At 35.8% G+C, this 24,663-nt stretch overlaps 1 protein-coding gene across 3 annotated transcripts; it reads right to left on the reverse strand.

Moving 5' to 3' along the window:
• Positions 1-6,474: 6,474 nt before the first annotated feature.
• On the reverse strand, positions 6,475-24,074 carry LOC137393506 (PIN2/TERF1-interacting telomerase inhibitor 1-like). 3 transcript variants are annotated; one of them, XM_068080085.1, is made up of 9 exons: positions 23,962-24,074; positions 18,675-18,773; positions 18,382-18,504; positions 15,590-15,791; positions 13,678-13,789; positions 11,211-11,397; positions 10,315-10,475; positions 9,679-9,813; positions 6,475-7,861 (listed from the first exon to the last, which is right to left on the reverse strand). In XM_068080085.1, exons 2-9 carry the CDS (start codon positions 18,745-18,747, stop codon positions 7,682-7,684), a joined length of 1,173 nt encoding a protein of 390 aa, XP_067936186.1. In that variant the 5' UTR covers positions 18,748-18,773; positions 23,962-24,074; the 3' UTR covers positions 6,475-7,681. The 3 variants fall into 3 exon arrangements, with proteins under 3 accessions (XP_067936186.1, XP_067936183.1, XP_067936185.1); XM_068080082.1 differs by lacking the exon at positions 23,962-24,074 and adding an exon at positions 23,640-23,734; XM_068080084.1 differs by lacking the exon at positions 23,962-24,074 and adding an exon at positions 23,640-23,734 and having other exon boundaries at positions 6,475-7,857; positions 9,675-9,813.
• Between the last annotated feature and the right edge of the window lie 589 nt (positions 24,075-24,663).

Genomic DNA, 24,663 nt, shown 5'->3' on the forward strand with positions numbered 1-24,663 from the left:
TTTATGTTCCTTTGCCTCATATAGTGGTTTCTACTTGTGGTAGAAATATGCTATATTTAAGTCCTCACAAAAAGCCAATCTATAATAAACAAATAAATAATAAACTAAATAAATAAGTAATTTTAAGTGACAAGTCGTACAATATGTTCTAGTCGTGAACGTTTTGATGATTAGTTTCCATTTTAGCACCATGTTAATGAGAATAAATACATCCTATACAGACTTCAGCCAAGATTTTTAACCAATAAAGTTGTCACTGGCAGTGTAACGTAGACAACTGTACCTTTAGGATGAGGAAGTTCTATTGGTAGAAGTTGTGTAGTCGGTACAGGAGGCAGCTCAATCTCCTGAGCGCTCACAATTACTCCTAAAGGGGGCTGTGATGAGTCTGGCATCTGCAACTCAGCAACTGTAGGTTTTATTGGCAGCGAACAAAGATACTTAGCTAAAGAACTAAACAGCATCGGCTTTCATCCTCACCTATTATTGTATTTTGTGACTACACGCCTAACATGCTCTATAATCGTTAAAAATTAATTTTCACTTAAAATCGGAAATCGTTCACACCTCGCACGATGTTTTTCGCAACTTAATTTAATTGGCTTCTATCATCTGTTCCAACCTTAACTTGATGTCTGCTTGCTCATGGACAAAGTGTATATTAAAATCTGTTGCGATAAAACTTTTTAATAATCCTTAATTCAGAGAGAAAAAAGACGATTTAGAGCATAATAGCCATATTTTGATAAAACTATCTACTAAGCCTAATGTAAAGAACTGTAAAGAACTTTCGCATGCAAAAACTTTACATTTGAAGTAATGTAAAGGACTCACCTTCACCTTATAAAGGTGGTCAAGAGTTGGGGCACCTGAAGAGCTCCGCCTCCTTTTAGACAAGGGAGACGAATCCTTATCTAGACTCTCAATGGCAAGCTGGTCTATATTAGCTGACATTCTAAACAATCGATCTATAGCAGGAAGTGCATACTTTGTACTCGCTATGCTCATCGCATCATCCTTTGAAGAGTCTAAATTAAATTCCTCCATGTCTTTCATAAAGGCAGCGTTAATGTCACGACGATCTTGTTTCTTTAGCTTGAGTGATACGGGACTGTCTTCTTCCTCTGATTCTTGGAGGGCGTCTTGCAGCTGCCCAAACAGCTTTTTGGCTTTTTGAGTTGTCTTTTAAAACAAAGCAAAAAATAGGTTTAAAACATTGATGTCATGCATTCTAAGAATATAGATTATTGGTTGAACCAGTTGAATGCCCAGCGTTGTACGGATAATGAAAAAGACAGCTTATAAAAAGTGGAAGGTAATGTAGTTGCCATTGGGTAAGTTAGCTAGTTAGCAAATGACAAAATTAGCAAATTGGCCAACTCAAGTAACTTAAGCTAGTAATTTAAGCTTGTCTAAATCATTACTATAATAAGAGCCCAGAAGCCAGCTCTTAAACTTTACATTAGGCATGATGGTCTTCCATGCAGTCAATCAAGTTCTTCACACAGGCTTTGTTACTACTAGACTGTGTGAAGATCTGTGAACAACCTAACCGAATAGTATTTTTGCAAGCGCTTCGAGTGTGCGTAGTTTAACCAGTGTAATTAGCATGTGCACAATTCATCCATGGCTGTGTGGCTTAGTGGATAAAACGTCTGCTTGAAGACCAGGAGGTTCCGAGTTCAATTCCAGTGCGATGCGGATTTGTTGTTCCTACAACTTTATCGCTATAACTGGACACAGGAACATCAAACAAACAGACAAACGCTAAGATATATGTTTATATGATTAGGAAAAAACAAAAATGTGTAAGATGTGTAAAATGTAAGTCCATGAATAACCATCATTAGGTAGTGACTGGTAGTTTGTCATGCAAGATAACAAAACGACAATAGTAAATGTTATGACAAATTTCAACTGTATTTCACAGTAAAAATTTGTATTTACAAGCATTACAAACTAACACCTTTAAAAAATACTTTTTCATTATAGGTCAAACTCACAGTGCTGTGTTGCCAGTCAACTTTTGCAATATGAGACCTAACACATCAAAATCAATGTTCTACACATCTATTTTACTGAATCTATGAAAGTATACAAAAAAATCTTCGACATTTACCAAATTTTCAAAAGTGCTTTTTATATGAGTTATAAACTTGTACAAACCTGTTGCATATGTTCTGAATTCAATCAGAATATTCCAACTACTGAGTTTTAGCATTATTATTATAATTATGAGACTAAGTTATAACATGGCTACAATGAATTGGTAGTAAACAGAAAGTATTATGCTACAGCAGATCATGTGACCAGGGACTAGATTATGTGACCAGTATTAGATCATGTGATCAGTACTATATCGCGTGATCAGTAACAGATCACGTGATCAGGGCTAAGCCATGTGACAAGTCAAAAAAGCTTAAACCATAACTGTCACGTACAGCTTTTACCGTAGTTTTTAGGTAAATCAGCTACACTGATTCCGATTTTTTACTCAAAATAAAGATTGGTCCACTAACCTTCAAAGTCATTTAGGCTTTTTTAAAGCATTTCAATATCCGTTTCGAAAACAACACAATCGGCATTACAAGCTCCGCCCATAAGTATGTGACGAAACCTAGCATTTTCAGGAAAGGAAGTTAGGAATTTTTAGTCTGATTTAGAATAATAGAGATGGGTGTCTTAAAACCCATCATTATCTAAATCCAGCCTGTAAAAAAATCTCAGTCTTTTATGAAAGGTATATAAACTATTTAAAATTGCTCGTAGCTTGTTACATGATGTTTAAATAGGCTGAACGCCAAGAAAAATGAGCTCAAAAAGGGCGGTTTTATCACAAGCTAGCGTTGTTATCGCGCTTCTTTAAATATGCAATGTTAAATAGCTTATCTACCATTCAAAAAAGACAGATTATTTTTAAGACTGAAATTAAATATTAATGGATTTTAAAACACCCATCTCTATTACTTTAAATCGGTCTAAACATCCTTACGCAACTTCTGTTCCTAAAAGCTAGGTTACGTCACGTATTTATGAGCAGAGCTTGTTGTGCCGATCGTGTTGTTTTCGAGACCGATATTAAAACTCTGTAAAAAAGTCTTCATTACTCTGAAAGTTAGTGGACTAATCATTATTTTGAGTACAAAATTGGACTCAGCGTGTCTGATTTACCTAGTAAATACGATAAAAGTTGTATGTGACAATTATGGTTTAAGTGACCAGTACTAGCTCATGACACTGGTACCAGATCATGTGACCAGTACTAAACCATGTGACCAGTACTGCATCGTGTTACCAATATTAGATCATATGACCAGTACTAAACCAGGTGACCAATACTAGATCATGTGACCAGTGCTAGATCATGCGATTAGTACTAGATCGTGTGACCAGTAACAGATCAGATAAGTCGTACACTGACCTGTGTTTGGCCACTTATGGAGAGAGCTCGTGTTTTTTGCATGAGTTTCAGCTTATCAAAGTCTGTCTCTTGAGAGAGTCCGAGGCCTTTAAGGGTTCCCTTAGTCAATCGCCGAGCAAAGTTAACTAAAATCAGATGAATGGATTTTCAGGTGACTCTTTGCAAAACAGTTGATAATCAATAGAATCAATTAATACTCAACTACAGAACAGCATTATGCAAAAAGAACCTTTTTCTGCCAACAAAAATAATTTACTTAACTATTTTTTTTTGGCTCAAGGTATAATTTGTTTTAAACGGCATTGACTGGTGTCTATAATGTTAATATCTATCCAATATCTGTTTAACGCATTTTGTTTCTGCTGGTACCTTAGAATAAAATCCTGATAGATGACGGTAGACAACAGAAGCAATGGGTGAAGTTTCTAAGGATGACCTTACACAAATTTCAGTAGATTTTATCAGAAAGTATCGGTAATTTTCTATCATTTACGTTTGTTTTGGATGTTTGAAATGATCTGACTGCCAGGATGCTTCAAGATTAAAATCGACAAAACTTGATTGCGGTTAAAATGCTCGGAAGAAGTATGAGTGCAAAATGACATCACGAGTTGTTATCATTGCTATAGTTGATATTGGCTATTGTGTTCAAGTTGCAGCGCTTTGTGTTTCTATTCTGTCGGTCTCTTTGCAACTATAAACATCATTATTGCAGTTTTCTTGATCTGGGCATTTCAACCGTGACAGAGCTTTGTAGATTTTAATGTTAAAACATCCTGGCAGTCAGATCACCTTAAACATCCAGAACAATTGCGAATGATAGAAATGATACTTTCTGATAAGATCTACTACAATTCTGTGGAAGTTCATCTTAAAGACCAAAACTCAAGGCATGCAGAGGAAATGTGCCTCAACTCATTTTAAGCTTAAAAATTTTGAGGAACACATTGCTTATCTCTTAACTTACCTCCATGTCAACATGCTGGTAAAACCACTATGAAGAAATCTTACATTTAGGCACTTTTCTTGCTTGTTATAAGGTGATTTATTATTATTGACCTGACATGGTTTTAATTTCTCATTATTTTAATGTTCATACACCTAATTATATAGATTATTTGCTCTATTGGCTCACCTAGATTCATAAGTACTGGCTGCCACTGCACACCACCCACCTTTTGCGCCGCTCTCACGGCTATCAGATTCCACGGAATGAATGCTAAGCACAGGTAAGGCTTCAATTCCTGGACCTTTGTTCTCATAATCGGTGTTTGACATAACCTGGATGGGTTGGGCAGGTAGTTCCATGGAGCCCTGGCTAAAAGAACAAGAATATTGAAGAAAATCAATCTTGTGCATAGTCTTTATGCAATCTACATATATACTTGACCGTGTTACTTGAGTCTATGGATGCCACACGCTTATCTGATGCTGTCATTATATCTATCAACAAAGATCTATCAGCAAAAAGATTTGCTGCTAACTAGTCTTTACTATAATAAGATCCGTGTCTGTTAGTCCAAAGCCACTCTTGGAGCATTAAAACAATGCATCACAATAAAACTGATCTGAGATATTCAGCTTGGCAGCCAAGCGCACTTGCAACTGACTCTACCATACCGCTAATTGTGGAATAATCATACACATAGTTATTAGTTACTACTCATGATGATCTCCCATGATGCACGGGACTGCAAGTGTACCAGTAATAATAACAGGAAATGTTCTCATCGCAGGTCACTCGATGTATATCCAACAGAGTTACAAAACCTGTTTCAAGATTAAACAAATTCGCAAAAGTAGTTAAAAAGATTAAGATATCAACATAATTAGACTCAAATAAAAGATTTACAAGATCAGTAAGCTGTTCTTGTGAACAACTACCAGAAGAAGTTACCAAAACCTTTTCTTTGAAAATGGCCGCTTGCAAACCAATGTTTTAGCTGCTTTTCCTGGAACATGCTAAGGGTATCGAATCTGGCCACAACCTGACCTTCACACTAAGATTGTTATCGATCTCAGGTAAACTTAGACAACAAAGGTTATGACTGACACTTACCCAGTTTTGCGACGACTCATATTTAGTAACTGAGGAGATGATTAGACAAACAGGAAGTGGGAGGAGTTGCGAAATGAATGTATGGAGTCCTGATTGACAATGAGCTACACTTTCCTCCTTATTGTTGAGCGAAACGTAAAAGGACAGACCACTTTGTTTTGGAACTTTTCCACTAGGTACTTGGCAATAACTAAAGCAAAACAAAACGCCCCATTAGGTGACTGCACCTTGAATCTGGTTTTATCATAGAGCACATGTATGTAATCCACTCTCGGGAATCCAAAAAATAGGTCACATGGAAAAGTCTAGATACAATGGTAATTATTACTTACCGAAATGAAGATGTACCAAGTATAAAATCATATACTATTATATGATCATATACTAGTATATGCAAATCATATACTAGTAGAATATAAGATGTACCAACTATGAATCGAGGCTATCACTTCAGGAATGATAAATTCCCCAAAAATATTCTAAGAGTTTTGGTTTAACCTTATCCCTGTTGCTATTGGTCAAGAAACCTGCTTGAAACTACCTTTAGAAACAACCCTTGAGGCGATTCATTGCAAAATATTCTACACATATTCTTGGGAGTCCTAGACGAATCCTCGCATAAACGCCCAAGGACTAGTACAGTCTGCATCACAGTATGTCAGGGTTTCCCTTTCGACGATTATTTGTAGATCATGCAAACGCGTTCACGATGGCATCACTGAGGCATCATGTCGGGAAACATTGCAGCGGTCAAACCTTGCCGCTACTTCACGGTGCATCCACGACAGTCTGCGCGATGTGCACCACCTCAATGATGATGATTGGCTTTTCCCGATGGCGTGACATATATTTCCCTTGATGATAGTTGCTGCAGGACTAGTAAGTCAGCGACTGTATTGTATAATCAGAATATGTACCATATCACAGACTATTTGCTGACATAAACGCAAATGGGTTTGTGAGTGTGAACAATGTTATCACAGGAGATCACAGATGTCATGCGGGATGACTGCATATATACAGTGCAATACGGTGTGTACTTGGCTTTAATAAGACCTAGCTGACGTTTTAAAGGAATATAAAATAGAGCCAGTCAATCTATAATTTTTAGACTGAGAACCTATTGCGTAGAAGTAGGCTATAATAAGGCTTTGTCAACAACTCTGGAAAGGCTTCATTGCATTCCATTCACGACTAGTAACATTTTGTTTTTCACGCCACAAAATAAGCATTTATGTTGCAACAAGTGAAGATGGAATATCATAATGCTATAACATGTTTTTAAAATAACCAGAGAAAGGAGGAAATATTCCCTTAGTCATTGATTATATACAATTAACAATACAATATTACCAATGAATGGTTACACGATATAACAGCAGTTATTGTCACATTTAGAAAAGCCAGAAGCTTAAAGATCAGCTGAGTACAATCACTCCGAACTGCAGAAATATGAGCTATGCTAAAAACAGCGTACATGTATAGCCACAGCCTTTGAGGTGGTCATAGCAAAATTTACTACATGTGTTTATAGCCAAGAGCCAAGGCCTTTTTGGCCAAGAAGGTCCCTTGGCTTTATATATATAAAGCCAAGAAGGTAACTTAGTGCATAAACTAAAACTCCAATCGAATCATCAGCTAATGCATTTAATCACAGATGAATGCTTAACTAGGTATTGGTAAAATCTAGTAAGAAAAATGTGTACCTTCACACCTCGGCGTATGTTTCAATACTTACAAAACAACGCAATAGCACATCCGCTAGTAATAGTTTATCATTCACATCTTGTATTTCTAGCGCAACCGTAACCATAAAACAATGTAGTCTGGAGCATCATAAACATTCTAGCTTGTCTGAATGTGCCTAACATAGAGTAGAGAACAGACCATGAAGGCGTCCATCGCTGAGAATGTATCTGCATATAACGCAAATAATAAAGTCTTGCATAACCTTCCTGAGATAACGGGGAGTGTCTTAGTAAAAGCAGCTCAACGCTAATTATACTTTATATGTATCTCCAGTCAAGCCCTGAATTATCAATTCAAATGTATCTCTACATTTCAAATCAAATCACAACATGTTGAGTTCACAGGAATAGACCAAAGACTATATAGCCTGGTGGCCTATATACTTAGCATACTCTACCACATAATTCTATATTTTATTCATACGATTACACTGAATATAATGTCTGTGCAAACTATGAGCTGTCCTTGTGTCTTTTTTTGCATTTCTTCTCTTTTGGTCTATAAGATTCTGTATCCGCGTCTGTGGCGGCATCAAGATGACTGTCAGATTCACACTTGTTCAAAGAATGCTTCCTGGCAACTTTTGCCGTCACCTCCTTCTTGTCTTTGGTCATTAAAAGTCTGTTCTCTATCTGCATTAGTAGGGTGAACAATGCAGTAGACCAGGACTAGAATGCAAGTGCTTTAAATGCATTGAACTCTCAACAAAATATTCCATTAAAGATAAGATAACTCCACCAAAATTTAAATTTGTAGATCGATGGTCTTGCAAAAATCTTCATTAAAGAATAGAGAAAGCATAATATTATTATGCTTTATTAGTTATCTTGAGGTGTTGACTGATGTTCTAAAAAAAGAATCAAGGAGATTGACCCCCTAGAAGCTGAGATATAGACAGCCAAACACAGGTCTACCTAATAAAGAATCAGAGGAAAACCCTTCGAAAATCCCGAAAACTGTGACGTATAAAATCGACTTAATGGTCATGTGCCGGAGTTGTGCACCCTTACCGCCGTTATGTATAATGATTGTTTTGGCTACGAGATGTGAAACGCTTCTCGCGATAGTAAATAATTTACATACTAGATCTGGTTTCTCAGGAAAATCATCCAAACATTGTGTGGTAAAGGCATTTGCCCACAACCCCTCGTCATGATTTTTTAAAGCAGACGAGCAGATTTTGACTATTGTGCTTCAAATTTTAACTCGATCTCCACGGATATGCTCCGAAGATCATCTGTTCAACGAACGGCGCGTGTATAGTCTATACGCGATATCCGCGATTGCAGTTTGTTTAGAATAAGAAATAGGAATGGGACTTTTTGTTCCTTCATCATTTTTCTACTGTGTATCTACTGCAGCATTCAGTTGATTTTCATGATTATCGTCACTATTAACAGACTGGAAGTTCACTACAGCCATAATCTTAAAAAGACTAACTTGACCGTGCTGCTCTTGCTATAAGAAAAGAAAACGATAACTTTTGCTTTGATTTTTCTATTGATCTATTATCTTATCTATGATTGTTTTTTATGATTTATATAATATTCACAATGCATATTATACAAAATAATAATATAACTGCGTATAGAATAAATGATGTAACTAATATAATTTGTAGAAAATTCCAAATGATAACCGAGATTGATGATTGATTTAATTGATTCTATTTATTAGCTATAGCTAAAAAATCTGAACAACGCTAAAGGTGAGTCTGAACAGGGAAGCTAAGTAGGAGAACAACAAAAATGAGCTGAACTAGCAAGATAGCGAAATGTTGCGAAATAATAGATGCGTGTAATTATTTTGTGCTAAAACTAATCTACACGTCAGAGGGACTGGTTCGGAATTCTAGGAGCGATGATTGTTAGGCCCAATTTGATTGTTCTATACTTCCAGGGATTAAACCAATTAAAACGCCGTGATTGTTATAGGAGAGCGCATTAGTTGGCTTAATTGACCAATGGCACACAAGTCGATTTCATACGTCATATATTGATGATTACCAAAACACTTTTGTTTTTTGGTAGACCTGTGTTTGGCTGGCTATATCTCAGCTTCTGGTTGGTCAATCTCCTCGATTCTTTTTTTAGAACATCAGTCAACACCTCAAGATGAATAATAAAGCATAATAATATTATGCTTTCTCTATTCTTTAAGTACTTCTCAGTAAGAATACTCAATCTGTCTTGCGTATTGAGTTTCCTTGGATAATTATAGTTTTGTAAAAGTTAAAGAACATGCCACATTTCCAACTTTGACTGAAATATGAACAGTTATATATTAATTAGTAATTACATAGTTAATACTAATTACATATTAGTTATATATTAAATACAAATGAATTTTCTATCCAAAGACTTTTTTATTAACTAGGCAACGCCGGGTAGTACAGCTAGTACTTCTATGAAAGTAACAAATAACACAGGACATGCTATACTCAACTTACATCTTTCCCTGAACTCTCATCTTCACTAGATTCAGATACAAATTTCATAGTCTCATCTGGAGGCTTTGGTTTAGTTTTCCCTCCTCTGGCATGTCTGTCTTCTAGTTCCCTGTCTTCCTTTCTTTTCTTCTTTTTCTGTAACCAAAAAGAAAACATCCTGAACATAGCACTAAAATTCCGCTATACTTACTTGTAGAAACGCCTGCAGTGAGTATGAAAAGAAAACCGCTACTATCCAACTACGAACAACAGATCTGTCGATACGAAAAATTGGCAGTGTATAACACATAAGCATAAAAAGCTTAAATAAACTGTATAAATTCTGTACGACTATGAAGGGAGAGTTGAGTGGGAGAAAAGCAAGAGCATTGCCGTTAATAGTAGAAATAGTGACATGAAAAGGTCAAAACATAAGTCACATCAATTTTAGCATCTGCTACTAAGTCAAAACTGTTATACAATGGAGCAAATATTCCCAAGTATACACTGTTTCTTGTTAGGTAAAAAGACAACTAGGAAATGTTTAATGCAATTACACATAAAACAGCATGTTATATTAAACTATGTAAAATAAACTACATATACTGATGAAAAAATAAATTGTATTCAGAAAAATTGTACAGAAATTGTACATACCTTCTTCTTAGGCACCTCAGCAACATCTTCTACAGCACGTATGTTTTTAGATTTCTTTTTCTTCTTCTTGCTAAAGGATTCGGCCTTCACCTGCAGTTTGGAGTCTCCGATAAAGAACGATGGAGCCCCCATCTCCTCTGCGCCTTCTGCCACATCATTGCCTGAGTCCAAGAACAAGATGAGCCATTAATATGGGGGTCTCAAAACTTGAGAGCCTTTACCTAGGTATATGCAAGGGTCACAAGCTACACAATATGACTAGCTTAAGGTATTCTAAGGTCACCACCAGCTGTTGCTGGCAATCAATAAAAGTCATTATAAACAGGGGCTGTCTATAAAGCTAGACATAATCAGAGGCTCCCAAAATCTGTAATTTAGATCCAAATGGAGTAAACAGGTGATTACCGTACTTTTCGAACTATAAACCGCATCCCTATATAAGCCGCATCTGCTTTATTTTTCAAAAAACGGTAATAAAACAATACATACGCCGTACCTTTGTATAGGCCGCAGAACTCAGGATGGCGCTTTTTAACACGGCAGCAACTTTGCTGTTTAAAACGGAACAGTGTCTAACGACACTGTGTCGTATTAACCGACGTTTTTTAACCTAGTGCCTAACGGAACAGTAACGTTAGGCATTGTTTCGTATTTTCTTTCACCGCTAGAGACACACTAACCATAGATTATGGTTAATGCGATGAAAGAAAAAGCCACAGAATAGCCGCACCCTTATATAAGCCGCATGGCTCAAATCGTCAGAAAAATGTAGCGGCTAGTAGTTCGAAAAATACGGTAACTACTTTTTTTAAAAAAATATTGGTTTGAAAAGGGATCATACCATACTAAACACACGAATAAACCCTACAGCTGAAGCGATGCATCTAATGCCTTACCCGAGTCTGGGTCAGTGCTGACTGCCATCTCGGCGAGAAGATTACTGCTGCTATTCTTCTTGGCAGCCATTTTGGATTGAAAGTACTCGTGGAGGCTAAGGGTGCTCGTTACATGTTGGGCATCGGAAAGGAATGGGTCAGCGCTGTCCGGATTGCTGTCATTCTCAGAGTTGGCTGCTGATGGGTCCTGCTCAATGTTAACAATATTGAATAACAAGAGGCAGTAGTAAAGATTTCATATTAACATAAAAATTTAAAAATAGAAATATAAACCCTTTTGAAAGTAATTACTTTTTAGTGCTTGAGCGAGAGCGACAACTCCTAGGTATCTATATGTTTGCTAGTGAAGGAGAAACCATAATTATGCTCCTTCAGAAAAACTTATCATGTAATTAAATATATTGACTTGAAATGTTTTATTGTAAACATAAGGTACTGGTTGTTATGGTTTGCATTTGGTCTATTGCAGTGGTTCTTAATCTGGGTTCGGTGAGTGGGTCTCAGTGATCCTGTGGGTCCCTCAAAGCCAACAGCAGGCCATACTGATTCGCAAGGGTGTGTCTTTATGAAAGCTAATAGAAATGAATGGCTAATAGAAAAGTCTTTGCAAAGCAAATTTATTCTATTTAACAACAGTTACCATACTAACTTTTAAAATTCATATGAGAAAAGTGTGTTGAGCAGTTCAAATAAATTTGGAGAAAAAATAAAACAACTGTAAAGGTGTTTAAATTTAAATGTGAAATAATTAGAAAGTAACGGCTAAGTAAAGTTTGATTTGCTACGATTAAAATGAATAATTATTTGGTATACAATTATATGGTTTTAATCCGTTTTAGTGTTGGCATCATAAGATGAAAACGTCGAATTGAGGGGTGTTGAAGCCCATATTAAATATCTAATGAAAACACCACCTGGTAGAAATCCTCAAAATTGTATATATACGTACTGTGCACAATATAAATTAGTAACAAAATAATATGTTAACCTTAGTAACTATAGTTACCTATAGTAACTTTAGTGTATTTAGTGGTTATGATCTGCAAGAATATGTAACATTACAATGTACTACGTGCAGTGCGTGCCGTGGGAAGTTCTTACCTTTGAGACAGACGTACCACGTAAATGTTGAATTTAATTTAAATGAGTTTAACTTACTAAACACATACTTAAAGCTAAGGTTTAGTATGTATTTTAGTAAAACTCAAATTTGTCACCGGCTAAAATTTTGTCACTCATCTTTTTTCGGTTTTTTGTTTACTGAAGAATGCTGAACTGAGAGAGCGAGCATAGTACATCTTTCAGGTGTTGTGGGAGGGATTTCGGTGAATAGCACATCAGCCTTTACATTATTTCATCGTAATCAGTACACCGACTGACAAATTTTAATTTTGAGAGAAGTATTTGTTGGTATTGTATGGTGGAAAAAAGAGTAGAAAAAAACTGTCTTTGTATGGCGAGGACGAAAAAGAATCGTGTTCCATATAGTAAAGCAAAAAAATATTATAACAAGGCCATTGTAACCAAAGAGCACACTATATTAATTAATAATTTAGCGTGTTCAATCGCAAAAAGAATACACAGCATATGGTAAGAGCAATGGGTGTTAGTAGACTTGCAATTTGATTGTCGTGAGTTCAAATCCAGTACGAAGATGATTTTTGTTGCTAGTACTTAATTATTGCTTTAACTGAACTGACGAATGACAGACAAACTTTGAGATTTATATATAGATATAAATATGCAATTTGTTGTGAGTCTAGGCATTGTAGCGATATTGTTCTTTGAATACAGTGATGTTAATGTACAGTTCATTTTGTACATGCGTAAAACCTATACCTATCTTAAATGTGAAACAAATCGTATTTCATTCTTCAATATGGAAGGGTTTGGTAAAAGGGCACATGAAACTGGTGGGGTTCAGCACATCCAACAAGGTTAGGAACCAATGGTCTAGTGTAATGATAAGGTACTGCTTGTTATGTCAGAGATGTTTGGTGTGGATCATCTTGAAATGTTATCTGTGGTTTTACGCCTGTGGTGACTGTTTTACATTCATTTTAATGATTTTTATAGTCAGAAATTCAGAATTTATGTTTAGCAATTCTTTCAAGCAGCAGATGTTCCGGTTAACATGCACGATTAAGATTTGCTTAATAAAAATCTGACATGACAAATTTAAAAGCTGAAACTAAAAACTATAAAACATGAATTTTAATAGAAAAAGAATAGAAGCATAAAAAAATTTAAAATAAAAATCACTAAAAACACAAAATAATCCAAGAGGTAGTGCGACATATTCTTTTAAAAAGGACCTAACAGTCATCCCTGCCATAATTAAACGAAGTGGCCTGAAAATAGACGTGACTTAATCACACGTAGTGAAGTGGCACTCCTGACTCCCACTTCACTACGGAGACCAGTAGTCTGTCTACCTGCTGTATAAGGCCTTCATATACCTACTGACCTTACTTTGGTTGGCGGGTGTGCAGTTTCCTGATCGACTGGGTCCTAGAATACAGGCTAGATCTTTGTCGCTATGTTTTGAAAGATCTTTCCCTTTGGTGAACTTCATATAACTAAATTGCAGAGTCAAAATCTGAAGCATGAGGCTGGTGGAATATGTGAACTCATGTGAAGGCTAGTGCTATACCCTGCTTAATATACAGAAGTTACACAAATGAATGCATGAGAGGAATACTTCAACATTATCAGTGAGACTTGAACTTAAGGCTAATCAGTGAAGTGGATGACTTCCCCTCACAGGCCTCTCTAGTATAAAGGTTATACCTTATAGGATTCATGACAAACGAACACAGAGCTTCGTAGTGCCTATCTAGCCAACTAGTCGCAGCGACAGTTTTAACTGCGATTGATGAAGGAGTTGATTGCAAAGTTTTATTTTATAAAAAACAAAAAAGGTTACTGTTCCAGCAAAAGCTATCCATCAAAACTTTGAATACTGCAATGCTGGTACCTCTTGTACTGGTACAAATGTAAAAATGAGACATCGTACTGTCCTTTGTCTGACCGAACGGAGAGAGAATGTAGAGGCTATTCCTACTCAAAATAATACAATTTTCCGGGTAAACAGTATCAACCTTGACCGCGATGTAGTAATTGAACTTTACGAAAAGCCGAAAATCGAAGTTCAGGAAAACGCAAAAAAGCATCATAGTTAATAAAATTCATAGTTCCAAATTATACGTCATTTAGCAAGTGCATACGCTATACAGTATATGATAATGTCTTTGATCAATATGCCTTGCGTAGCTCAGTGGTAGAGCTCGTGGTTAAAAAAGCTTGCGGATGCAATCTCCGGGAGTTCAAATTCCTCAAGACGCGAAATTTTAATTCCAAGATTTTAATAGCTATAGCTGGACATACCGAAGGACAGACGACAAACTTTGAAAAATATATGTATAGATTGGAGATTCACTTTCAAATAATAATAAGGAAGCTTCTTGCAAAATAAACAGTTCGGGTATGAAGTTTACTTATTTTTCCAGCAGACATAGAAAGGCCTTGATATAAAATAAACATGTTAAAAACCAAAGTTGTCTTCTCCCATTTGATTCATTCCATGAATACAAATTCTTTTTTTTGTAGTTGGCCGATTTTTGTTGCAAGCACAGAGCTTTTTCTTGGAACAAAAATATATGCAGTGCAATCAGTTGCACAAGTACTACTGTCATCACAAACTATTGATGATCCATAATAAATAACTATGACAAGCTTATGGCAATGATGATAATGGAAAGTCCAGTAATGATGTCCACAGCCTTCACCAAACTGAGGCCAGTTGAGTAGCATTGCTATGTGTAGTCGTAGTACATGTCTATGTTTTGTATCGGGTACAAACAGGCTATGCATTTCGACGGTGGATGTAGTCACAGCTTTATAGAGAAGAGAGCAGTGTGTACCCCATTGCAGGTTTAAAAATGAAGAGAGGACGGTAGCTACACGTGTCTGTATAGCTTTTTATTGACATCGGTAATAATCAAAAGAATGATGTTTTTCATTACATGCAGAAAGAACTAAAAATGAAGAGACAGAAATCAGAAATTGATTGAGTTAAACAAATGTGTTTTAAAAGTTGGTAATCTAATAGGATTGCAAAGGAGTTGGGACGGTGAATTGAAGGTTGTAGTAACAGAAAGTTCATAAACTGAAACATAAGATGGTGGATGTAGTTGTCGGTGTAATGAAATAGAGCATGATGTTTATTGTATGCGAGTTTGGGATAAGGCTTTGGGATTTTGTTTACAAGTTTGGGATTTTGTGATGTGATTGGTGGAAGTGTGGTGAACTGAAATACATGATCGGTAGTACACGAGACTTAGTATAGATTTCTATGAAAGGAATATCAATATACATACTGAACTCTAGAACGAGATGACTTGGATTTTGCCTCAAGACTTTGAACCTGAAGCTTGTTTTCGGACTTTTCTTCCTTTGAATCTCCGGCTGCCACTGTGTCAGACTCCTCATCGGAGTTCTTGTTGAGATTAGCAAGGAGACTGTTGAACTCATCCTGATGTGCTACCCACTTATCGACATCAGACTTCGTGCAGCCCAGTCCTTCAACAAGATCATCTCTCAACATAATTCTAGAAATCGTGCAAAACTTGATGTCACTTGTTGCTTCTATTTAAGAAACAATACCAATCTATATATTTCTCAAAGTATGTCCGTATGTAAGTGTGCCATTCCGGATATGACGATTAAAATTTTAGAATAAAGAATCTGTACCAAGGAGGATTTGATCTCGGACCCTACCGATCCCCAGTCCGACGCCCTACCTAGTAGGCCACAGAGATTGAGTTTTCGCTTGCAGATATAATTCGGTATGTGAGAGCACATCCCCAATGGTTTTGCATACCACACATCGTGATAGCGTAAGTGATTGTAATTAGTTAGCCTACTAAAATTTTTCATTGGCAATGTGCCAGGCTAATAGCAAGTGGCAAGCAACTCTCATTACTTCTCATTGTTTATAAGCTGATTTTTAATACCCGGGCAACGCCGGGTAGCACAGCTAGTCTTAAATATGATAGGAGTCATGTCCTTCCAAGCTGTCGCGAGTGCTTGGAACCACCAATGGGGCATTGAGGGTAATAGCGTTTCTATTTACCAAATTGTCACGTTAAAAAACAATTTTCAGAACGAACTAATTTCGTAAGTAGAGGTATTACTGTAGTAATTTGTGAGATAGTACTCTGCATTTAAACTGTACATAATCAATTGAGCATTAATAGAAATATAAATACACTGGACCCCCGACATACAACATCAATTCATTTTAGTGTTGGGATCGTAGGACAAAAATGTTGTATGGAGGGGCATAGGGACATATAGTATTTATCTAATGCAAAGCCCCGGTAAAAGCATCAAAATTTTATGTACTTACTGTACATATTAAAAACTAGTGACAACAAAGTATAGTAACCTTAGTAACTATAGTTACCTATCCAGTAGTTATGATCTGCTATAAAATGCAACATTACTATGTACAGTCCTGTTTAGGGTTCTCGTCTTCGAGACAGACAACAGATAACCACGGTGTGAGAGAGACTTGGACAACAGCGCATTCGGTACACTAGACTTGTGATGCTACGTAACATAACATAAACTTTTAATTTAATTTAAAAGAATTTAGCTTATCAAACACAAACACACAAAGCTAAGTTTTAATATTATAGTAAACTTAGCTTTAATTTTGTCATTGTCTTAACTTTTTATTTACCTGTTCCAGCTCGGCGCTTTTTGCCTCACTTTTGCTATAAATTTTAGCCAACCTTAAAGGTTGACTTGCAATAAAACTCACATTACAGTTATTTGGTTTCAAAAGATTCACCATGTCTTACTCTGTTGTGTTGTAGGTGCCAAATATGTGGAAATGTGATTACAAGCTCTTAAAAGCTCAAAAACGAAAAGCCGCCGTAGATTGGAATCTGTTTATTTCTCTGACGTAGTCAATTACAGTTTGGTTATTGTCTTGTCACGTGACGTTCTCAAGTGAATTGAGAGGCCAATAAAAAGCTCAATATAAAACTTATTGTAGCACTAGTTTATGACAAACACTTCGGGCTTTTTCGAAAACCCCGTATCAAATATAGATGCTCGCTACTTTACAGTTTTGTTTCGGCTTGATCTAATCGTCAAGTTGTAATCTGATCATGTGACCCAATACTTCGCAAATAATTTTTGCAGCACTTTTCGATTATCACAGGTGACCAACAGGCTCGTTTTGATCATTAGACAATGATATGGACTCCTTCGAGCTAAGGTTAAAAAATTAAATGAATTTTTACGGTAAGTTATAAGATATCACTGCTAAGAGTGACAACATTACAATGACGATAAAATAGACGTGTAAGAACAATAGACATGGTTTTATTGAATGCGTGAAGTATATTTGTAAAAATATTTCGACGAATAAGGTTGCATGAAAGTGTAAACAGAAACTATCCTGTAACAACTACGTCACATTTGAGACGTTTTGGAAAGAGAATCCAAACTACGGCGGTCTTTGCGGCTGCGATTAACTGTTCGGATTTAGCTTTTAAGAGCTTGTAATCACACTCCCACATATTTTGCACCTACAACACAACAGAGTAAGACATGGTGAACCTTATGATATCAAATAACTGTAATGTGAATTTTGTTGCAAGTCAACCTTTAATAAAACTTTTTTTCCAACTAATTCCACAAGAAAGACAAAGCGATCCTAATAAAAATTTGAATTTCAGAGAGACATGTTGATGTGGTATGATGGGGGAAATGCCATAACGAGGGACCGGAACAACTTTGTGTTCTATATCATAAGGCGGAAAAACTGTAAGACAGGGACGCTGCAACCTGGGGATCCACTGTATATTTTAAACAATTGGAACATCTCAAATCCTGTTTAATTTAAAATGTACAACACCTCAGATCTACGAGATGCTGTCTGAAGCAGTCACAGTTTCCAATGGTCAGGACGTACAAACTTTGGCGGAGCCAATCATTTCAATTCGTGTCATGCATATTCTATGCCAATGCCCATATATGCATACAATCTGTTTGCTGCTTATTTTGAGTTGGAACTGGAGGTGATCATTGTTCTTGTTGTACTAAGTGCAGAAATGACGATGTACTTGTAAGGAGACAACAATGAAACTATGTATACCTCTGCTCTCCCTGTTAGCTTTCACTTTGATGGGATTTTTATCACCTTGTTCATTCAAGCCTAGGCCCCGGCCTTTCTCCCAGCCCATCTCTTTCATCAGCCTTTGGCCTATGTTACTATCATCTATTCATAGAAATGGTAGAATATATTAAGTGAGCTTCCATGCCATTTGAACATTTTCAGCCCTTCTCAGTTAAATTAAAACACAGCATGACAACAAGAATTGTGTATTCTTTTAAAATTTGCATAGAAAGATTATATAGTGAGAGGCATAGGCTATATATCATACACACCATTTCCAAAATTTAACCCATTTGGATTAGTTGATATTTTCTGTTTTCTTCGACCTTGAGCAAGCATGCTCATCCTGATTTCTTGAAGGGATTGGCTCTCTGAATTATACAATTGAAATGTTAAAATTGCATATTAGTGCATGCTTATAATTGTGCATGCTGAAATAGTGTGCATGCATGACACTACAACATGTTATCAAACAAATGTGCGCAGATAAAAATATGCTTCTAAAAGGCCCTGTTGGTTCATTTTCAAGTAAAATTTATTGTTAACACCATGTTGTTAAACAGTATATTATGTAAAACAATAACTTTAGGTCATATAAACCATCAGTTGTCTCTTTACGTAGTTGGCTAAAATGTACATGTATAGTTGGCTATGGCTCAAAAAAATGGCAACGGTTTCAACAAGCCATTTGATGATGTACAGAAAGGATTGTGCATAGTTGTTCAAAAAATGCTAGTCAAAGTTCCCGGATAGTTAAAAAAAATCATGACTATTGTTGGGGCAAAGACATTTCACTAGCAGTCTGTACTAGTACTGGGCATGAGTACTTCTTGGCCAATGAGTTTAGACTTATGTTCGAGTTTTTCGAGTATCGGGTAGATAGTAGTGCTTGGCACGAGTACTTTTCGCCAACAGGTTTTTCGGGTATCGGGTTTGTTGATACGGTTTTATGTCTAAAATTTCCAAACACCAGACAAATTTTAAAATGTACAATGCAACTATAATTTTATTCAATTTATTTATTGCTCTTTACTATTTTCTAACAACCGATATTTGCGCTCGAAGCCTTAACCCTTTGAAGTTTGAACCCCAGCTGTCAGTTTTCAGGCGTGACGTAGGGTGTGTCAGAATTTCTATAGGCCGGAATTCCGACATTCACATGGCTTTGTTTACAAAAGCCGTTTCTAAGTAACAGCGTAAATCAATCAAATTATTTTTTGCGCAAGATATTAGACAAGAAATTTTACTCCCATTTGTAAGTTTTCCAATATTTTCACCTACTTCCTTCGTTTTAATAACAAACTTAATTTGAACGATATCGCGAAAAAATTGACACGACTCGTTTGTTGGTAGGCCATGAATGATTGTGATGCAAATAAAAAACTTTATAATACTAATTACAATTTTCCAGTATATTTTGAGTCATAAAATAATAACGAACATGTGCTCAATGGATATGATACCATTGTAAATGTTTTTACGAGTTTTCTTAAAATCGTACCAACTTTTACAGTTTTAGCCCGAAAAATGATAAAGTACTGGTGTTTTCTGTTTCATGATATTTGCTGTGGGTTGCCCGATGTTTTTACTAGTGTTTTACCAAATATCATTGTATTAAGAGCACATTCAGATATATATAATAAAAGCTTAAAAACTTCGGATCGTTGGACACATTGCCCAAGGTTACTAACACGCAATGACAAAAAAGGGCATTGTTTAAAGGGTTAACAGGCGGGTTTTTAAACAGTGTTTGAGAGCAGGGCGCAATAGACCAAGTTTTTGTCCACTCTACTCAACGGATCCATGTAACAAAACCCGAACTCGCAAGTCAAAACCCGAACCCGCAAGACCGAAATGCTGAAAAGCTCTATTACCCTATACTCGAGAGAAGATAAACCCACGAGTTTTATTACCCATGCCCAGCACTAGTCTGTACCAAATGTACCACTAGATGTTATGTACATACATGTAGTTTAGCTACTAAATTTATCATTATACTCGCACCTCCATCAACAGAACTTACACATACGGGTATATAGTAATTAAAGTACAGAATGTTCAGAAAGTTCATTAACCATTCTGAGTCGTCACTGTCATCAAAGTATTGCCTAAGGAGATGAAAGTTCAACGTCACAGCCATTTACGTTAGCATCCATTTTCTGTGTAAATTTTGCTCTAATGTAACTTGTTACATAATTATCTGTTATTCTTTCAGTAAGTAAACTTTGTTGCAGGACCTTAGTTTATGCATGTGCTATAGTTTGGACAGGTAGGTAGATTTATCAAAAAGTTCTACATTTAATACATTGTTTTAATGTAATACTTATTATTATTAATGAGTGACATTATTTTGGCAATTAACTTTTGATAAAAATAGGAAACGATTAATCAAGACAACAATGAAATAAATTAATCAATCTTTGCCAACTTTATTATTAAGAATGGCAATGACACACATATACTTCGAATCAAAGCGTCTGACTTGAGTTTTAGCATCTAGATTAAATTATTTATAGTGACCATAGTAATTGCAAATAGATTGATAAACTTACTCGCATGCTGAGGCTTACTTTTGGGCAACAAAACATTCTATGGTGTAAAAGTCATTGTAAACATTGTTCCTGTTAGATATGTTTTAATCATCATCTAGTTTTTTTCACCTTTCAGATGCATGTATTCCACCAATCAGATTTGAGCCTAATGAAGAATATGTTATTGTTATCTTTTTGCTGAATTTGTAACAGGCTGCATTAATAAATGTCATTAACAAAATAGCCTCGAATATAATTGTTCACACAGGGTTTTTTGTTTAACTCTTTCGCTACCATAAGCCAATGTATCGGCTTTCGCAGTAATGGAAGTACATACTGCAAGCCAATGTATCGGCTTATCAATAAGGTTTCACTTTTCTTTTCATTACCAAGCCTACACATTAGCTAGACCAATCAAATTTTGTCCCCAACGAAACAACCTTGTTGCCAATCACATGCAACCAATCAAAAATATTTTAGCTCGGCAATTCCATTTTTAATCATTCTTCAAAATGTTATGACCAAAATGTTATGTTAAAACCAAATCGTTATGGCAATAAGAAATTTGTGCAACGCAAAGAAAGCGTCAAAAATCTTGCGAGAGTGGCATTCATTAAACAATTTTATACTTATCTTGTAGAAAATTCTGTTCTAAATAAGATGCATTTTACAGTAAAAATATACCTGTATTGATTCTCGAGATATTGCTTAACTACTAGCAATATATCGACGTTTCGAAAATCCGTTTGAATTAATTTGGTTAGCATAATGATTTTATCGCAGCAGTGAAGTTAAATAATGCTGTCGCCATGTTTGTTCCTAGTAGTAGTCCTCCAGCCATTACTGCCTAATTTTATTTGGGCAAATTAAATACTCTAAACAACATCAAATCCACAACAGTATTTTATAAACTTGCTACTGCTGTTTACAGTGTACTATCTCTTGATTGGTGGTAGGTTTGGCAGCAATACCCACTCAAGGTTAAGCTTAAAGGTTGACTTGCAACAAAATTCACATTTCAGTTATTTGGTATCAAAAGATTCACCATGTCTTACTCTGTTGTGTTGTAGGTGCAAAATATGTGGGAATGCGATGACAAGCTCTTAAAAGATCAAAAACGAACAGTTAATCGCAGCCACACGAGACCGCCGTAGTTTGAATTGTCTTTCCAAAATGATCAAATGGGACGTGGTTGTTACAGGATGGTTTCTGTTTACAGTTTTATGCAACCTCATTCGTCGAAATATTTTCACAAATATACTTCACGCATTCAATAAAACCACGTCTAATGTTCTTAAGCGTCTATTTATCGTCCTTGTAATGCTGTCACTTTTAGCACTGATATTTTATAACTTACCGTAAAAATCCGTTTAATTTTTTAACCTTAGCTCGAAGGAGTACATATCATTGTCTGATAATCATGACGATCTTGTTGGTCACCTGTGATAATCGAAAAGTGCTGCAGAAATTATTTGCGAAGGATTGGGTCACATGATCAGATTACGACTTGACGATTAGATCAAGCCAAAACAAAACTGTAAAGTAGCGAGCATCTATATTTGATACGAGGTCGTCAGTAAAACCCGAAGTGTTTGTCATAAACTAATGCTACGATAAGTTTTATATGGAGCTTTTCATTGGCCTTTCAATTCACGTGAGAACATCATGTGACAAGACACTAACCAACTGTAACGACTACGTCAGAGAAGTAAACAGATTCCAATCTACGACGGCTTTTCGTTTTAAAGCTTTTAAGAGCTTGTAATCACATTTCCATCTATTTGGCATCTACAACACAACAGAGTAAGACACGGTGAATCTTCTGATACCAAATAACTGTAATGTGAATTTTGTTGCAAGTCAACCTTTAATAGTAGCCTGCGAGTTCACTGGTTCTAGTTGTAGTTTTGCTTTTAATGATATGCCGAATTCGAATCAAAAATTTGTGAGTCAGAGTCTCTTCATGGAAAAGCCTACATTGCATATGACACTGTAAAGTTGATTAATTAGAACAGGTGTAAAACGTACGATATTAAAGAATAACATATAATACTTCATATTATTACTTTTTTCTTACTGAAATACTATAAATAAATACCTTTTAACTACAAAGATTATCCATTTAGAGCAGCAAACTTGCAAAGGAGTAAATGAAATAAATATTCATGTAGCATTACCTAATATAACTATAACTACTCAAAATAAGTATAAATAAATTAGAAGTAATAAATTGGTTACGGCGCAAAGGCAGTTGTTTTGGTTAAGGTAGAACAAATAAACCAGTATAGCTTTACAAGTGTGATTCAAGCAACTCCAAAACAAGGTGCAACAAAAAAGTATTTTCATATCTTTTAACATAATGAGATGGGAATTTTTTAATTACCCATAAAGATGGATGTGGAGTATTCTTAGGTAGGTCTGTATTAAGGATTAAAGCTACGTTAAAAAACTTATTATGATAATATGACTATTAAATTGATTGTTACCGTTTGATTCTTTGCTATTTTTAATAAAAAAAAAGAAGGTGACCAGTATTAATTTCTCTTTAAAATTCTCAACTAATGACGTTCATTCGTTCCTTGCTGAGAACGTTGCTGACACCTTGCTAGTCAGTCAAACCTCCATGACCCTAATACTAGAGCGTGAGACTCAACAGTTCCTCTAGCTGTTAACGAAAACCATCAGGCTTACTTTGAGTTTTTTTACCTAGAACTTCAAGAGACATTAGCGAGCTTGCTTCGTAACCATTTTTGAACAAGAAATATTTTAGTTTTTCATCTTTCAAGTTCTGATGATTCATCTTCCTTGCCAGGTGCAAGGTCTTGGAATTCTGCTTTACTTGAACTAGACTTAGAATGGCTACTCTTTAGTGCACTGTTATTGCACAAATGATAACGACCATAGTGGTAGCCACTGTTTAGCTAATAATTATCAGTAGTTAATAATTTAGCCTTATCGTTACAAAAACTGTTTGCCAATGTGCGCTTTTTAACTGAATTTGACTGCGATGAAACAACGCTACGCTTACCAAATATCTAGGTTTAACCAGCAACTAGTGCTGTTAAAACTACAGTATTTAATCGCGAAGAACTTATTGTAGCTCGTGCCAATAAAATAACGTGCTTTGGAACCCTCACGTTGTCATAGCATGAGTTCATAAAAATTGCAAGCGCAAATAGGTCGCGCTTCAGGATTAAAATTCACGTTGACCTCAATAGAGGTATATAATTTGTGTTGTTTACTGTTTACAAGGACTTGTCTTAGGATACTGGCACTAGTTGTTTAACTAGAAATCTGCTAGTTTCGAGGCGTGTTACTACTTTCCTGTACTAATTCTAAATCTACAGCTAGAGCTAAAGACTAAAGCTGATATAGCGAGTTCATGTGTTAGCACTTACTCCTTTTCAAAAATGCATGGCATCTACGGTTGTGTCCATTGAAACCCCTAGAATGGAAATCACGTGACTTTTACATTGATAGTGATACGTAATGCATGCGCCATATTGGAAAGCTAATCGTGTACCAGTTTCGTTTGTAAACAAACAATGAAAAATGACAGAAAGTCAGAAACATACATGTTGAATAGTTATTTTCTAGCTGGGTGTTAGTGAAAACTTCTCCTACACAACGTTTAGCGTGCCCTGGTAAAAGAAAACCTATTTATAACATATGGAGTGGGATATAATAAATGATAAGTAGATGTAAAATAGATTTTTGTGGACCAAATTAG

This window comes from Watersipora subatra, chromosome 4 (assembly GCF_963576615.1).
Source record: "Watersipora subatra chromosome 4, tzWatSuba1.1, whole genome shotgun sequence".
Lineage (NCBI taxonomy): Eukaryota > Metazoa > Bryozoa > Gymnolaemata > Cheilostomatida > Watersiporidae > Watersipora > Watersipora subatra.

Coding starts and splice junctions, on each gene's coding strand:
- LOC137393506 (XM_068080082.1), bottom strand. CDS start 23,733: ATGAATCATCAGAACTTGAAAGATGAAAAACTAAAATATTTCTTGTTC. Junction 13,790..15,589: donor TCATCTCGTTCTAGAGTTCA/GTATGTATATTG, acceptor TCTGCAATTTAG/TTATATGAAGTTCACCAAAG. Junction 10,476..11,210: donor CAGCACTGACCCAGACTCGG/GTAAGGCATTAG, acceptor TCTTGGACTCAG/GCAATGATGTGGCAGAAGGC.